The sequence below is a fragment of the Primulina eburnea genome, chromosome 11 (genome assembly GCF_022965805.1).
Source record: "Primulina eburnea isolate SZY01 chromosome 11, ASM2296580v1, whole genome shotgun sequence".
Lineage (NCBI taxonomy): Eukaryota > Viridiplantae > Streptophyta > Magnoliopsida > Lamiales > Gesneriaceae > Primulina > Primulina eburnea.
This window is the reverse complement of record NC_133111.1, coordinates 1,691,412-1,706,152: the sequence shown is the minus strand read 5'-3', so window position 1 is coordinate 1,706,152 and position 14,741 is coordinate 1,691,412. Positions and strand designations below refer to the sequence as shown.

The 14,741-nt window shown below is 39.1% G+C and overlaps 1 protein-coding gene and 1 non-coding gene across 3 annotated transcripts; one reads left to right on the top strand and one right to left on the bottom strand.

Annotated features, from left to right (window-relative positions):
• Window positions 1-8,472: 8,472 nt before the first annotated feature.
• LOC140804218 (uncharacterized) lies at window positions 8,473-13,121 on the top strand. 2 transcript variants are annotated; one of them, XM_073160075.1, is made up of 6 exons: window positions 8,473-8,619; window positions 8,737-8,790; window positions 9,624-9,712; window positions 9,831-11,810; window positions 12,107-12,293; window positions 12,423-13,121. In XM_073160075.1, exons 3-6 carry the CDS (start codon window positions 9,635-9,637, stop codon window positions 12,995-12,997), a joined length of 2,820 nt encoding a protein of 939 aa, XP_073016176.1. In that variant the 5' UTR covers window positions 8,473-8,619; window positions 8,737-8,790; window positions 9,624-9,634; the 3' UTR covers window positions 12,998-13,121. The 2 variants fall into 2 exon arrangements, with proteins under 2 accessions (XP_073016176.1, XP_073016175.1); XM_073160074.1 differs by having other exon boundaries at window positions 8,737-9,011.
• A 1,012-nt stretch (window positions 13,122-14,133) lies between these two features.
• Window positions 14,134-14,207, bottom strand: TRNAR-UCG (transfer RNA arginine (anticodon UCG)). Its single transcript has one exon. It is a non-coding gene; the product is annotated as a tRNA-Arg (tRNA).
• Between the last annotated feature and the right edge of the window lie 534 nt (window positions 14,208-14,741).

Genomic DNA, 14,741 nt, shown 5'->3' with positions numbered 1-14,741 from the left:
TATATGTAACAACGTTTAGCGACGGTTATTTAAAATCCGTCACAAAAAGCGACGATTTAGCGACGATTTAAAAAAACCCGTCGTTAAATGTCCGTTTTTTTGGTCGTCCATAGATAATTCAAAACACGTGGGACCCGTGTGTCAGCAGATCGACGACGGTTTTATAAAATCTGTCGCTAGTAGCGACGGATTTTATAAAACCGTCGCTAAGTGTGGAATTTTTTTTAAAAAATAAACTGCCACATGGGGCGTTCATCGGCGTTCATACAGATGAACGCCCCATGCCCTCTCTCCTGTGAGTGGGCGTTATAACGCCCACTCACATTGGAGAGGGGTGTTAAATGGGTGTTGATGTTGCTGAAATCGGTGATGCTCATTGGGAGGTCGGATTTCACTGGTGGAGCTCGGTTCAAACCTTCGAAGGGTGGTTGGGAGGTCGGATCTTCACCTTGGGAGCTCGGATCAAACACCTCGAAATCAAGAAACACAAACAAGAGTGTTAGAAGGGGGCCGAAAGGTTGTTCCGGCGTAGCCCCTCCGACGCTCAAGTCAGAGAACATAAAACTGAGAGAGAGTAATGTATGTGCAGAGAGAATGTGAATATATGAATTGAATAAAACAATGAACGGAACCTGGTATTTATAGGAGAATAATAGAGTCCTAGTTTGGCAGATTAGGATCTTCAGAATCTTCAGAAGATTTGATTAGATCTTGCCCAGATTTGATTTAGATATCATGCCAGATTTAATTAGATCTTTAATGGGCTTTACCTTTCTGGGCTTTGATCTCTGTGGGCTACGCGCTTAATATCTGAGTAAGAGCTCTCGTAGATATGAGCCCGCCTGAAGCCAGTACCTTATGGGAGGTCGGCTCGGGAGCTCGGCAGAGGATCTCCAATCGCCCCGATATTACCTTCTTGGAGGTCGGCTCGGCTTGGGAGCTCGGCGTGGGAGGTCGGCTGACCTCCCCAATCGAAAGAACTGCTGTTATGGGAGGTCGGTTGGGATGACCTCCCAGATGACCTCCCGCGCTTCCCTGAATGCAGAGTTCTCAATTAGATGGGCTACCGAGAGCGGGCCGAGCCCATCCTCAATCCGGGGGTATCACGAGTCCCCCCCTCAAGTCGAGCTGACGTTGTAAGCCAAAAGCTCGTTGTGGTTTGAGCTCTCGGTGGCCCATGGGTTATCCTGAGATAGGTCGGCCAGGTACTTGGAGCTCGGCAAACATTAAATAATAACATGATGAGGTCATACTGAGAGAGGTCGACCGGGAGCTCGGCCCAACACTTAATGAAATAATAACACGAAGAGGTCATCCTGAGGGAGGTCGACCGAGAGCTCGGCCCAACACTTCATAAAGTAATAGCACGAGGAGATTATCCTAAGAGAGGTCGGCCGGGCTATGGGAGCTCGGCCCAACACTTGATAGATAATAACCTGATGAGGTCATCCAGAGAGATGTCGACCGAGCTATGGAAGCTCGGCCCAACACTGAGATGATAACCCGAGGAGGTCATCTCGAGGGAGGTCGGCTGGGAGCTTGGCCCAAATAATAATCCGAGGAGGTCATCCTGAGGGAGGTCGACCGGGAGCTCGGCCCAACACTTCATAAAGTAATAACACGAGGAGATTATCCTGAGAGAGGTCGGCCGGGCTATGGGAGCTCGGCCCAACACTTAGATGATAACCCGAGGAGATCATCCCGAGGGAGGTCGACCGTGAGCTCGGCCCAACACTTAGATGATAACCCGAGGAGGTCATCTCGAGAGAGGTAGACCGAGAGCTCGGTCCAACACTTCATAAAGTAATAATCCGAGGAGATTATCCTGAGAGAGGTCGGCCGGGCTATGGGAGCTCGGCCCAACACTTGATAGATAATAACCTGATAAGGTCATCCAGAGAGATGTCGACCGGGCTATGGAAGGTCGGCCCAACACTTAGATGATAACCCGAGGAGGTCATCCTGAGGGAGGTCGGCTGGGATTTCGGCCCAAATAATAAACCGAGGAGGTCATCCCGAGGGAGGTCGACCGGAAGCTCGGCCCAACACTTCATAAAGTAATAATCCGAAGAGGTCATCCAGAGAGAAGTCGACCGGGCTATGAGAGCTCGGCTCAACACTTAGATGATAACCCGAAGAGGTCATCTCGAAGGAGGTCGGCTGAACTTTTTAATGAAATAATAACTCGGTAAGATCGTACCGTGGGAGGTAAGTTTGGCCGTGGAAGGTCGGCACAACCCTTCACAAAATAATAACTCGGTAAGATCATGCCGTGGGAGGTAAGCTCGGCCATGGGAGGTCGTCACAACCCTTGAAAAAATAATAACTCGATAGGATCATGCCGTGGGAGGTAAGCTCGGCCATGGGAGGTCGGCACAACCCTTCACAAAATAATAACTTGGTAAGATCATGCCATGAGAGGTAAGCTCGACCATGGGAGGTCTGCTGAACCCTTGACAAAATAATAACTCGGTAGGATCGTGCCGTGGGAGGTAAGCTCGGCCATGGGAGGTCGGCACAATCTTTGACAAAATAATAACTCGGTAAGATCATGCCGTGGGAGGTAAGCTCGGCCATGGGAGGTCGGCACAATCTTTGACAAAATAATAACTCGGTAAGATCATGTCGTGGGAGGTAAGCTCGGTCATGGGAGGTCGGCTGAACCCTTGACAAAATAATAACTCGGTAGGATCATGCCGTGGGAGGTAAGCTCGGCCATTGGAGGTAGGCACAACCATTCACAAAATAATAACTCGGTAAAATCATGCCGTGGGAGGTAAGCTCGGCCATGGGAGGTCGCGCTGAGGGAGCTCAGCTCGGCCATGGAGCTCGGCCCAATACTTGGGAAAATTATGAAACTTTGAACAACGGATTTCTTGCCGAGCTGAGGTGAGTATTAACACCTGTCCATCGTGATCGTGGTCAGACGAGCTATGCTGACATCAGAGCTCCTGAACTGAGTGTAGATGAAAAACCTTGTAAACTTGGCGTAACCAAGATGAGATGAGCTTTGAGCTCCTGAACTGTCTAAGGGTGAAAACCCTTATAAACTTGGCGTAACTAAGATGAGGTGAGCTCTGGGCTCCTGAACTGAGATCGGGTGAAAACCCTTGTAAACTTGGCGTAACCAAGATGAGATGAGCTCTGGGCTCCTGAACTGTCTAGGGGTGAAAACCCTATTCAAACTTGGCGTAACCAAGATGAGCTGAGCTCTGGGCTCTTGAACTGACTGGGGGTGAAAACCCTTATCATACTTGGCCTTATCATACTTGGCGTGACCAAGATGAGGTGAGCTCTGGGCTCCTGAACTGACTGAGGGTGAAAACCCTTTTCATACTTGGCGTGACCAAGATGAGGTGAGCTCTGGGCTCCTGAACTGACTCAGGGTGAAAACCCTTATCATACTTGGCGTGACCAAGATGAGGTGAGCTCTGGGCTCCTGAACTGTCTGAGGGTGAAAACAATTATCATACTTGGCGTGACCAAGATGAGGTGAGCTCTGGGCTCCTGAACTGACTGAGGGTGAAAACCTTTATCATACTTGGCGTGACCAAGATGAGGTGAGCTCTGGGCTCCTGAACTGACTGAGGGTGAAAACCCTTATCATACTTGGCGTGACCAAGATGAGGTGAGTTGTGGGCTCCTGAACTGACTGAGGGTGAAAACCCTTATCATACTTGGCGTGACCAAGATGAGGTGAGCTCTGTGCTCTTGAAGTGACTGAGGGTGAAAACCCTTATCATACTTGGCGTGACCAAGATGAGGTGAGCTCTGGGCTCCTGAACTGACTGAGGGTGAAAACCCTTATCATACTTGGCGTGACCAAGATGAGGTGAGCTCTGGGCTCCTGAACTGACTGAGGGTGAAAACCCTTATCATACTTGGCGTGACCAAGATGAGGTGAGTTGTGGGCTCCTGAACTGACTGAGGGTGAAAACCCTTATCATACTTGGCGTGACCAAGATGAGGTGAGCTCTGGGCTCCTGAACTGGCTGAGGGTGAAAACCCTTATCATACTTGGCTTGACCAAGATGAGGTGAGCTCTGGGCTCCTGAACTGACTGAGGGTGAAAACCCTTATCATACTTGGCGTGACCAATATGAGGTGAGCTTTGGGCTCCTGAACTGACTGAGGGTGAAAACCCTTATCATACTTGGCGTGACCAAGATGATGTGAGCTCTGGGCTCCTGAACTGACTGAGGCTAAAAACCCTTGTAAACTTGGCGTAACCAAGATGAGGTGAGCTCTGGGCTCCTGCAAAACATGGTGAAAACCCGTGTAAGCTTCAATAATTTTGAAAGAAAAAGTGTAATTTCAATAATGTAACTGAATATAGCATCGAATACTTAGGTCCTTTCTACAAAAGTAACTGACAGAATAAAAGAAATTAAAGGTATAATATCTAAGTGATGTTATTTGCGGAGGTTGTAAGCATTTCATGGCCTCCTCAATTTCTTCTCTGCCAGATCTTCGAAGTAGTAGGCACCCGAGCTAAGCTTATCCATCAACTTGAATGGTCATTCCCATCTTGGATCTAACTTTCCCACGTCCACATCTTGAACCTTCTTCCAAACTAAGTCTCCCACTTGAAAGCTCCTTTTGAATGACCTTCCTATTGTACGATTGGGCTGTGCGTCTCTTGTAAGCTTCCATCCTTATGGCCGCGGCTTCCCTCTTTTCTTCCAAGAAATCTAAGTCTGCTGCTCGCCTCTCACTGTTTCGTTCATCATAGAATATTACTCGAGAGGTCTCTTCGTCATCTCTGCCGGGAGCACTGCCTCATTTCCATAAACTAAGCTGAAAAGCGTCTCCCTGATGCCAATCTTCAGAGTGGTTATGTATGACCATAGCATGCTTGGGAGCTCTTCCACCCAATTTCCTTTTGCATTCTCACGTCTACGTCTTTGCTCAATCTTCCCACAGACGGCGCCAATTGATGTTGCTGAAATCGGTGATGCTCATTGGGAGGTCGGATTTCACTGGTGGAGCTCGGTTCAAACCTTCGAAGAGTGGTTGGGAGGTCGGATCTTCACCTTGGGAGCTCGGATCAAACACCTCGAAATCAAGAAACACAAACAAGAGTGTTAGAAGGGGGCCGAAAGGTTGTTCCGGCGTAGCCCCTCCGACGCTCAAGTCAGAGAACATAAAACTGAGAGAGAGTAATGTATGTGCAGAGAGAATGTGAATATATGAATTGAATAAAACAATGAACGGAACCTGGTATTTATAGGAGAATAATAGAGTCCTAGTTTGGCAGATTAGGATCTTCAGAATCTTCAGAAGATTTGATTAGATCTTGCCCAGATTTGATTTAGATATCATGCCAGATTTAATTAGATCTTTAATGGGCTTTACCTTTCTGGGCTTTGATCTCTGTGGGCTACGCGCTTAATATCTGAGTAAGAGCTCTCGTAGGTATGAGCCCGCCTGAAGCCAGTACCTTATGGGAGGTCGGCTCGGGAGCTCGGCAGAGGATCTCCAATCGCCCCGATATTACCTTCTTGGAGGTCGGCTCGGCTTGGGAGCTCGGCGTGGGAGGTCGGCTGACCTCCCCAATCGAAAGAACTGCTGTTATGGGAGGTCGGTTGGGATGACCTCCCAGATGACCTCCCGCGCTTCCCTGAATGCAGAGTTCTCAATTAGATGGGCTACCGAGAGCGGGCCGAGCCCATCCTCAATCCGGGGATATCAGGTGTTATAACACCCATTTAACACCCCATTGTGGGTGCCCTAACAAAAGCATGTTAATTTTGTTTTGTTGATATTTTGAAATATAATTTGACACATTAAAACATTGTCATGGACTAACTAAAATCTAAAAGTAAATTCAATATTAAATATTAAGGAAAAGAGCATTCCAAGAATGATGCAACAGTAATATTACATAAATTTCTATCAATAAGAAAAATACATAATTTCGAAGGTAAGTTAAATCAATGTGTACATGTATATCAACACAATATTATTACGTTTTAGACATTTAGAATAACTGAATTTTGGTATCATTGTCTGTTTTAATAATTTATATAAGGTAAGTCTCTTGTGAGACGGGTCAATCCTACCGATATTCACAATTAAATGTAATATTAGCATAAAAAGTGATACTTTTTCGTGGATTACTCAAATAAAATACCCGTCTCACAAAATACAACCCGTGAGACCGTCTCACACAAGCTTTTGCCAATAATATATGCATATTAATAAAGTTCTAAATTTTTGATGTAATTTACTATAGCTCGGTGAATAAGATCTTTATTTTCTAAACATTAAATAGCTAGTACTATTCCTATTTAGATCCCAGTTTTTCTCAATTTTCTATTTATTTTTAATTTATATGTCAAAATGACAGTATAGTCCATCGCTATCCTGATTTAAAATAAACTAAATGAATTATAAAAAATTCTATATTAAAAATATTATATTATTTTATATGTATATATATACATGAAAATTCTATGTTAAAAATATTATATTTTTTGTATGACACACATATTTTTATATTACTTTATGGTACACCTTAGATGATAAAAATCCCAAAACGATGTTTTTGAAAAATGAAGATATCCGATTTGTACAATTCGAAAAAAACAAAATAAAATAATGAAATCAACTGTATTATTGATTTTATATGTAATTTGGATGTTAACTCCACGAAAATTAGGCCCACAACCAATTATATGTCGTGGGGTTTGTTTTGCCATAAATACCCTCCAAATCCTAACCCTAATCCTAACCTCCCCGATTCTTCCAACATTTAATCACGTCGCTGTATTTTCCAACCGTTCGTCGCATGGCACAATCAAATCACTCCACGTGGCAGAAGGTCCCCCACGATCCCACATTATCACATGACCAACGTTACGTGCAAGTGTCCTCGTGCATTTAAATTTTCTATTAGTAGATGTGAAGTAATATTAAGTAAAATTTAATTTATGTGTTTTAATTACATAAATTTATTATTTATAAAAAATTTATATGATTTTGTGCATCACGTGACGAAAACCAACAGTGTACCATCAAAATTTAATATCGATTACGTGTGTTATCAACTGTTGAAATATTTGTTGGGAAGAATATTAAACTTTTGGTTGTGTCGTTTTACGTTTTTTTTATTGGGTTGTCAAATTTTAGTCTTAATTTTGTATATATCATTTTTAGACAATTTAATCTTTTATTTAGTATAGATTTTATATCAATTCTATATAGGAAAAAACACTAATTTTAAAAAAAACAAATATATTTAGATTGAAATTTAAATTTAACAACATAGATTAATTTTTTTAAAAAAACTAAATATGCTAAAAGAGCGATTTTAATATATTTTCTCGGTCTAACTTTATATTTGGAGTATTTGTTTTTCTGTTTTTCTTTATATTAGTAAAAATATACATATGCAACGCATGTGTTATTATTATTATTATTTTTAATTTGATCAAATAATACTAAACAATAAACAAAAAATTATTTTCAATTTATAAGAGTTGTTCAATTTAAAAGAGATGTTTTGTTTAGAATTTTTCTATATAAAATATGAAGTGACTTGATGGATATTTTTAGTATAGTAAGAAAAATAATTATAAAAATAAATATTTAATGTCATCTAATGTAAATCTCATATTTAATAATACAATGTACATAAAAATAAGAATGTTCATGAAGAAGTTATAATATTTGATTTATTTTGAACATCAAATGCCTCATTTCATAAAAAATATAGATAATACATAGAAAACATTACTTATGTATATCATTAATTTTTTTTTAATTTTGTAATTATTGCTTCCATCATAAAAATTAATGTCTCACATGTCAATTTTGTGAGACATATTTTTGATACCAAATTCATGAAAACATATAATTTTTATGTCAAAAGCATTACTTTTATACGTAAATATAAACTAGATCAACCCGTTTCACAGATTTACCATCAACGACTTTAATAAAATGAAACCATGCTAGTTATTAATAGAGTGGATCTTATGTGAGACCGTCTCATGAATCATAATCAGTGAGATAGGTCAACCTTAAAAGTAATACTCGTAGCATTAAAATTAATACTTTTCATGGGTGACCCAAATAAGAGATCCGTCTCACAATTACGACATGTGAGACTGTCTCACATAAGTTTTTGTCTTATTTAATATTGTTCAAATTGTGCGTCCAAATCTTTGTTCAAACCAATAACAAAGATTGTGTCCTAACTCTGCGTAATATATTAATAATTTTAAAATGTAATCTTTCGCGTTAAACACTGAATATGAGAAAAGAGAGAAATCTAGACATTAACACAAAATACACCAATAAATCAAAAGGAGTAAAATTCATTTAAAATCGAAAGAAGCATAAATAATAAAGTAAATTATGCATATATTATGCATTTAATTATACAATATGATGAAATTAAGTAATCCAATACTCTATTATATTGCTCGTGATTGTATGTATATGTATGTATATATAGGAAGGAATGCTTGTGCAGTGATACATAAAAAGGTGGTCTCCCCCATCGTATTTCAAACTCTCGTTTGAAAATGAGGCTCACTTGACCAAACTTCTCGCAGTTCCCCATTAATGTCTGATAGCATCCTTACTCCTCTCTCTTATCCAATTCCTCCAACGGTATGTTGTTGGGTTGTAGGCTCGGAGTTTGTTTTTGTTTTGTTTTTTTACGTATTTGTGTAACCTCTCTTCTGAGTATTGAAAGATCTGCTAAATGGGACTTTTTTTTCCTTGCAGGTGTTTGAATTGAGCTGAGGAGAAGTCAGGTTTGTAATGGCGGAGGATTTCGAGGTTATCTCGAGCTTTTTCCCGAGAATTCGGATCTGATTTTTGAATTTCCTGTCCTGCTTCTCGGAATTTTCGGCTTCGTTATTCGAAAAGAAAAGTTTTTTTTCGTTAAAAAATTATTTTAAATTTTGCTTGTCTCTCGCTGTCGGGTGTGGCTGGAAATTTCGAAAGGAATATGGAGAGAGCTCGACACAGGAAGTCCAAAAGTGTTTCTGGCTTAGATGGTATCATCTCGTTCGTTAGCTGTTTTTTGTTTAAATTTTCCGATCCATCAGCTGCCGACTATGTGATTTCATAAGTTTTGTTTTTGGGTCTTTATCTAAAGTTTTAGGCTTTTAGCTTTCATGTAAAAATTAGGAGGACGACGAAGTTGAACAGTTTCTCCGTCTTTGTCCTGTTGCACACTAAGAGAAGCTTAAATAAAAAAAAAAAACCCCGAAATTTTCACTCTCAGGGTCCTGATGATGCGTGAATTAGTGAATGAGATTGAGATGAATATTGGTTTTATTCATGCTGTGTCTAAAATATATTTTGTTTGCAAGAGTTATGAAGTGGGATAATCACTCTGGTTTTATTAGCATTTTTTGTTCCTCCATGGAATTCTCTACTTAAGTTAAGTTATAATTGTTGTGCCATGTCTTTCCTCCAGGGAAACTTTACTAAGTCTATAAATTAAAGCAAAAAAAAAAATCATTCTATCAGGAATCGATATCTGAACATACAAAGCTCTTTCCCTGACGAATTTCACTGTGACTTTTAATGTTTATTATGCTTTTTTGTTACTTTTTGGTAACCCTTTGTGGCTTTGATGGCTGAGTGATTTGTATTCTTTACAGGAAATGGGCAGATGCTGAAGCAGAAGGACTGCTCAAGATTGTCCATGGATTCTCGTGTTTATATCGATGGAAACACCAAGAATGATATGGTGAGTTTATCATTTCTTTAATCTCTATGATTTAACAGTAAGAAATTAGGAAAATCATTTGCTATTTTGCTTAGATGCTGCCATGGTTCTAAAACTTGCTAATTAAACTTTTCCCCAGCCATTTGTGTTGGAATTTGGCCAAAGCACTTCAGGAAGAGCCACTGGAACACCGATGAAGAAGTTACTGGCATGTGAACTAGCAAAAGAAGTTGAACCAAAGAGACGCTCGCCAAGTATTATTGCCAAATTGATGGGCCTTGAAGGGCTGCCGTCCCCCAGTCATGTTCATAGACAACAGCAATGGTTTGCAGAAAACCATCAGCCAAAAAATCATTTAACTAAAGCCCAAAGGAATACCCTACTCTATGATGGGCGATCAAACAGCAAAAGTCCGATGGAGCAGCTAGAATTTAAGGATGTTTACGAGGATCTGGAAGCATCACATGTAGTTAATCAGCGTCGTTCGTCGAGATGGAGTGCGAGCTCAATGCTTATGAAACCTGAAAAGGTACTCAGCCAGCAGAAGTTTATGGATGCAAAACATCTTTCTGCTGACGAAAAATTTCAGCATTTTAAAGAGATGAATGGCACCTTAGGTTCGCTAGATTCTAGTAAGACCATGTTGCTGAAATTTCTCGAGAATCCAGATTCTTTAGTTGTGAAGAATTTGCATGATCTGCAAGTTGACCATTCCAGGAAGCCATCGGATTATGCAAATTATGACAGCAATTTCAAAGCATGGAAAGCAGCCAGAGATATTTCAACTAAACATGACAACTGTTCTCATCCCAACCGCAAAGACGGTCTTCTTCTCGACCCACACAATCGCCATATAGCTCATATTTCTTGCCAGTCTACAAAGGTTCGACCAGACAACAATGCGAAAAGGATTCTTCCCACGAGGATTGTTGTTCTGAAGCCCAATCTTGGGAAGGTTCAAAATGGAGGTGCACCTCTTTCGCCACCTGATCACTTGCATGATTGTCCCCCACATCTCAGGAAAATGAACGGATATTCAAGTTTTAACTGTACCAAGACAGTAACATTTGGTAGGAAAGATTCTTCTTATAATATGGGATTCACAAAGCTCATGTCAAATGAAGCTAGAGAAAAAGCCAGGGCAATTACAAGACGAATGAAAGATGCTTGTGATGGGCCGATGGATTTGATGTCTTCTGGGTTCAGAGGATATGCAGGAGATGAGAGTTCGTATGATTCTTTTGAGAGTGAATCTGATAGTGATTCAGAAATGTTTAAGCTGACGTCTAGAAATTCTTTTGAGAGCAAGTGTGGATGCCCATCTTATAATTCTGTTGAGTCCCATTTCAATATAGAGACGAAAAAGAAACTATCTGACGGGTGGAAGATGGCTCACAAGTATCAAGATGCAGAAATTGTTGCTAAGGAGAGGTCGTTGGGTGAAATGCTAGCCAAGCGTGATAAAGAAATGAAGCCTAAATTTTCGTATGCTAAGACGAGTCTCAACAGTACAAGCAAAGAACTTGGTAGCAATAATGGATCTGCTAAGTGGAATGGTCCTCTAGGCATCAGCTCTAGGGATGGTCGGGAGGATGAAATAAAGAAAACTTCATCTAGATCGAGATCTCTTCCACCATATGTTGGTGGAAGAAGCCAGAGAAGAAGCAAATGTCGCGATGTTTTGTCTACAGCCAAAACTCTGGGACATAGTGACCCTGTTAGTAATGGTGGTAATACGGTTGTGAAAGCAAATCTACGTTTGAAAGAAGGCACTTCGTCCAAAGATTCACAATCTAGGCCCAAGAAGCCTCTTCCTTGTCTGAACAGACCCATTAATGATCTAGATTCTTCATTAGAAGCCAATTTGGAGATCCAAAGGGACACGAAGATTGTGAACTTACCCGTAAAACAACCGATGTTTCAGACTGTTTTGGAAGATGAAATCCGTGCAATTCCGGAATCTGATGCAATAAAGACTGCGGAATCTGATGCAATAAAGACTGCGGAAAATGGAAGCTCAATTTTACCTCGGAAACATTCTAAGTTGCTTCCAGAGCTAGAATCCTCCGCCGTGGATAAAGAATCTGCTGCCCGTGACCCAGAAGATACCCTTGTCCAGGTTTTGGTTCTTCACTTTTTCAAACAATTATTCTTTTTACTTGCTGCATGATTGGAAAATTGTACGAGCATCTCATTCTCTCTGTGGCTTGTCTCTGTCATTCTCTATTCCTCCCGAATATTTTAAAGGTTTTGTCCTCTTGAAATTCTTTTTTCTTTTTTCAAATTTAAAAAATATAATTTCTCTGTTGCTTGTCTTTCACCTCATACGTAGGCGATAGAAGTTCTCATGGGGCAACATAAATTTTACTTTTTACTGAGTTTATTCAATTCATTTAATTGTTCATGATTTTCCAGAAAACACACAAGGTACCATCTGATCAAGATTCTCCTACCTTGGAGCGGCAGGGAATTGAGCTGGACTCTTCAGAAAGCTCAAAGGAAGCTGATCATTTCAGTCCAATGTCAGTCCTTGAGATCCCTTTCACAGAAGATACGGCATCAAACACTGACAGTTTTGAGAGAGTCGGTGCTGAACTTCGTGGTATGAAATTAGTTGTACCATACTGTATTAGCAACTGTAATCCAGTGTGTTTCCAAGTTGTACGAGACAAACATAAAGCGAGAATGATTTTGTTTGATGTTCATTTTTCTTTTGCTTTGTTTGTTGCAGAACTTCGAATGCAGCTGCGACTTCTTAAGATGGAGTCCGGCAAATACACCGAGGAGGAGGTTGCACAAGAATCTCCAATGTGTTCTGAAGGGCAAGACACGTCCGACACCTGGGAATCTTCCTACATTTTTGACGTGCTGATGGACTCTGGTATTGAAGAATCTGGTCTCCATATATTTAAAACAGCGTGGTACACCCCAGAGTGCCCTCTGAATCCCAAGTTATTTAATGACCTCGAGAAGAAATACAACTATAACACAACTGTGTTGAAGTGTGAAAGGAAGTTACTTTTTGACAGAGTGAACTCTGCATTCTTGGGGTATTTTCAGCAGCACGTCGATACATGCCCGTGGGTCATGGAGAAAAGATTGAAATTGCATCCAGATTTGCAGAAAGAAGAGTTGAGAGAAGCTTTTGAGAAGTTGATCGGGCAAGACTTTGCGATCGAGCGGATATCAGAGACAATACTCCATCCGGAGACTAAATGGTTCGATTCGAAAGAAGAAATCGACGTGATAGGTAATGAAATTGAAGCGCTACTCGTAGATGACCTGATATTAGAAGTTTTCATGTAACTAATGTAACTTCTTAAAACTTACTTGTGTAGTTTAGTTTGTACAATTGGCGGATGAAAGGCTTGGTTTAAAGGGACGGAATCGAAAATTTAAAATATATATATATGAAGTTGATTATAAGCTACTTGTTTCGTTGATCTAGTCTTTTACATTAGATATTCTGAAACAAAATTATTGGCATGTCTATTCCGTTCACGAGAAGTATTTTTCAAGAGTAGGTGTCTTTTGACACGGTCGCACGAATCTTTGTATTCTACCGATATTCATAATAAAAAATAATACTCTTAGCATAAAAAGTAATATTTTTTATGGATGACTCAAATAAGAGATCTATCTACAAAATACGACCCGTGTGACCGTATCATACAAATTTTTGTCATTTTTCAATAGAATCCATACGTATCTTATTTTATCTGTCGTTCAAATTTAATATTTTCAAATACTTTGAAATTATTTTATGTTTTTTTTGTTTGAGAGAATAAATTATTTTATGTTAGGTCACATCCAATTTCAAGTTCTAATGCATGAAAATCAAACTCCTGGCACAATGCATATTATTTAAACATCAAATACAAGCGTCAAATATTAGAAAGATAATCAGATTACATAATATTCACTTAGCTACTTCAAGGTGGAATTTGTATCATTTAAAATTGCTTCAGCCCATAAATCGATTTAAACAATTTTACTTTATCAAAAGATCGCAACTTTTGCTCGTTTCAAATTATATAAAAATTTGAGACCGAAGGCTTGGCCCAAAATTTTTTTCATGTATTGACTCAAGTTCGAGTCTTCCCCACCCATAGATTAAGATATTATATATTTATATATATATATATATATATATATATATATATATATATGTATATATATTTAAACAATTAAACTTTGTATGGAATAAGTATTTTAACACATATATTATAAAAATTACAAAATCAATAACAAAACATTGAAACATAACTTTAAATTAAATAACAAAATAAAAATATCAATATATACAAATTAAATTAAGTGATCAAATTTAAATGCTTGAAGTTGAAAGTATTTAATATTATAATAAAACAAACAAGTAAAAGAAAATTCTATTAACCTCATGGAACCACTCTCATCGGATTAATGACAATAGTGACAAAAAACGACCACAGTGGGAGTCGAACCCACGACCTTCTGATCCGAAGTCAGACGCGCTAATCCACTGCGCTATGCGGTCTTTCTTGATTCAACATGTTATATGTTAATAATTCCTTCATAATAGGCTACGTCGGGAAAAACTAAATTCGATGCGTGTTAATTGACGCCTTTATTATACATAAAATTATAATTATATCTCTTATCAGGACTTAATATGAAATTTTTCTTTTTATTTCCTTAATTAATTAAATCTACCTTCCTTTCATAATAACAAAGCAAACTCAATTATATTTAAATATTACAAATGATAAATAAATATGATATCTTTTATCTTTACATACATTTTCCTCATGTTTTAATTTTTATTATATTTAATCTCTTAAGAAAATAAAATTAATTTGTAATTTTTCATATGTCGTAACATCATTAAATCATAATTAATTTTTGAAGCAGCCCGCAAATGCGACAAAATTCAAGGCCCATGGTGACGGGTGCACCTTTATTTTTCGAGAGCCGAGAGGTTGTGATAAAAACATATATTATTATATTATCTTGCTAAAATACCCACCCTTTAACATTTTCCAAAAATAATTAAAGATATATTATGCAATAT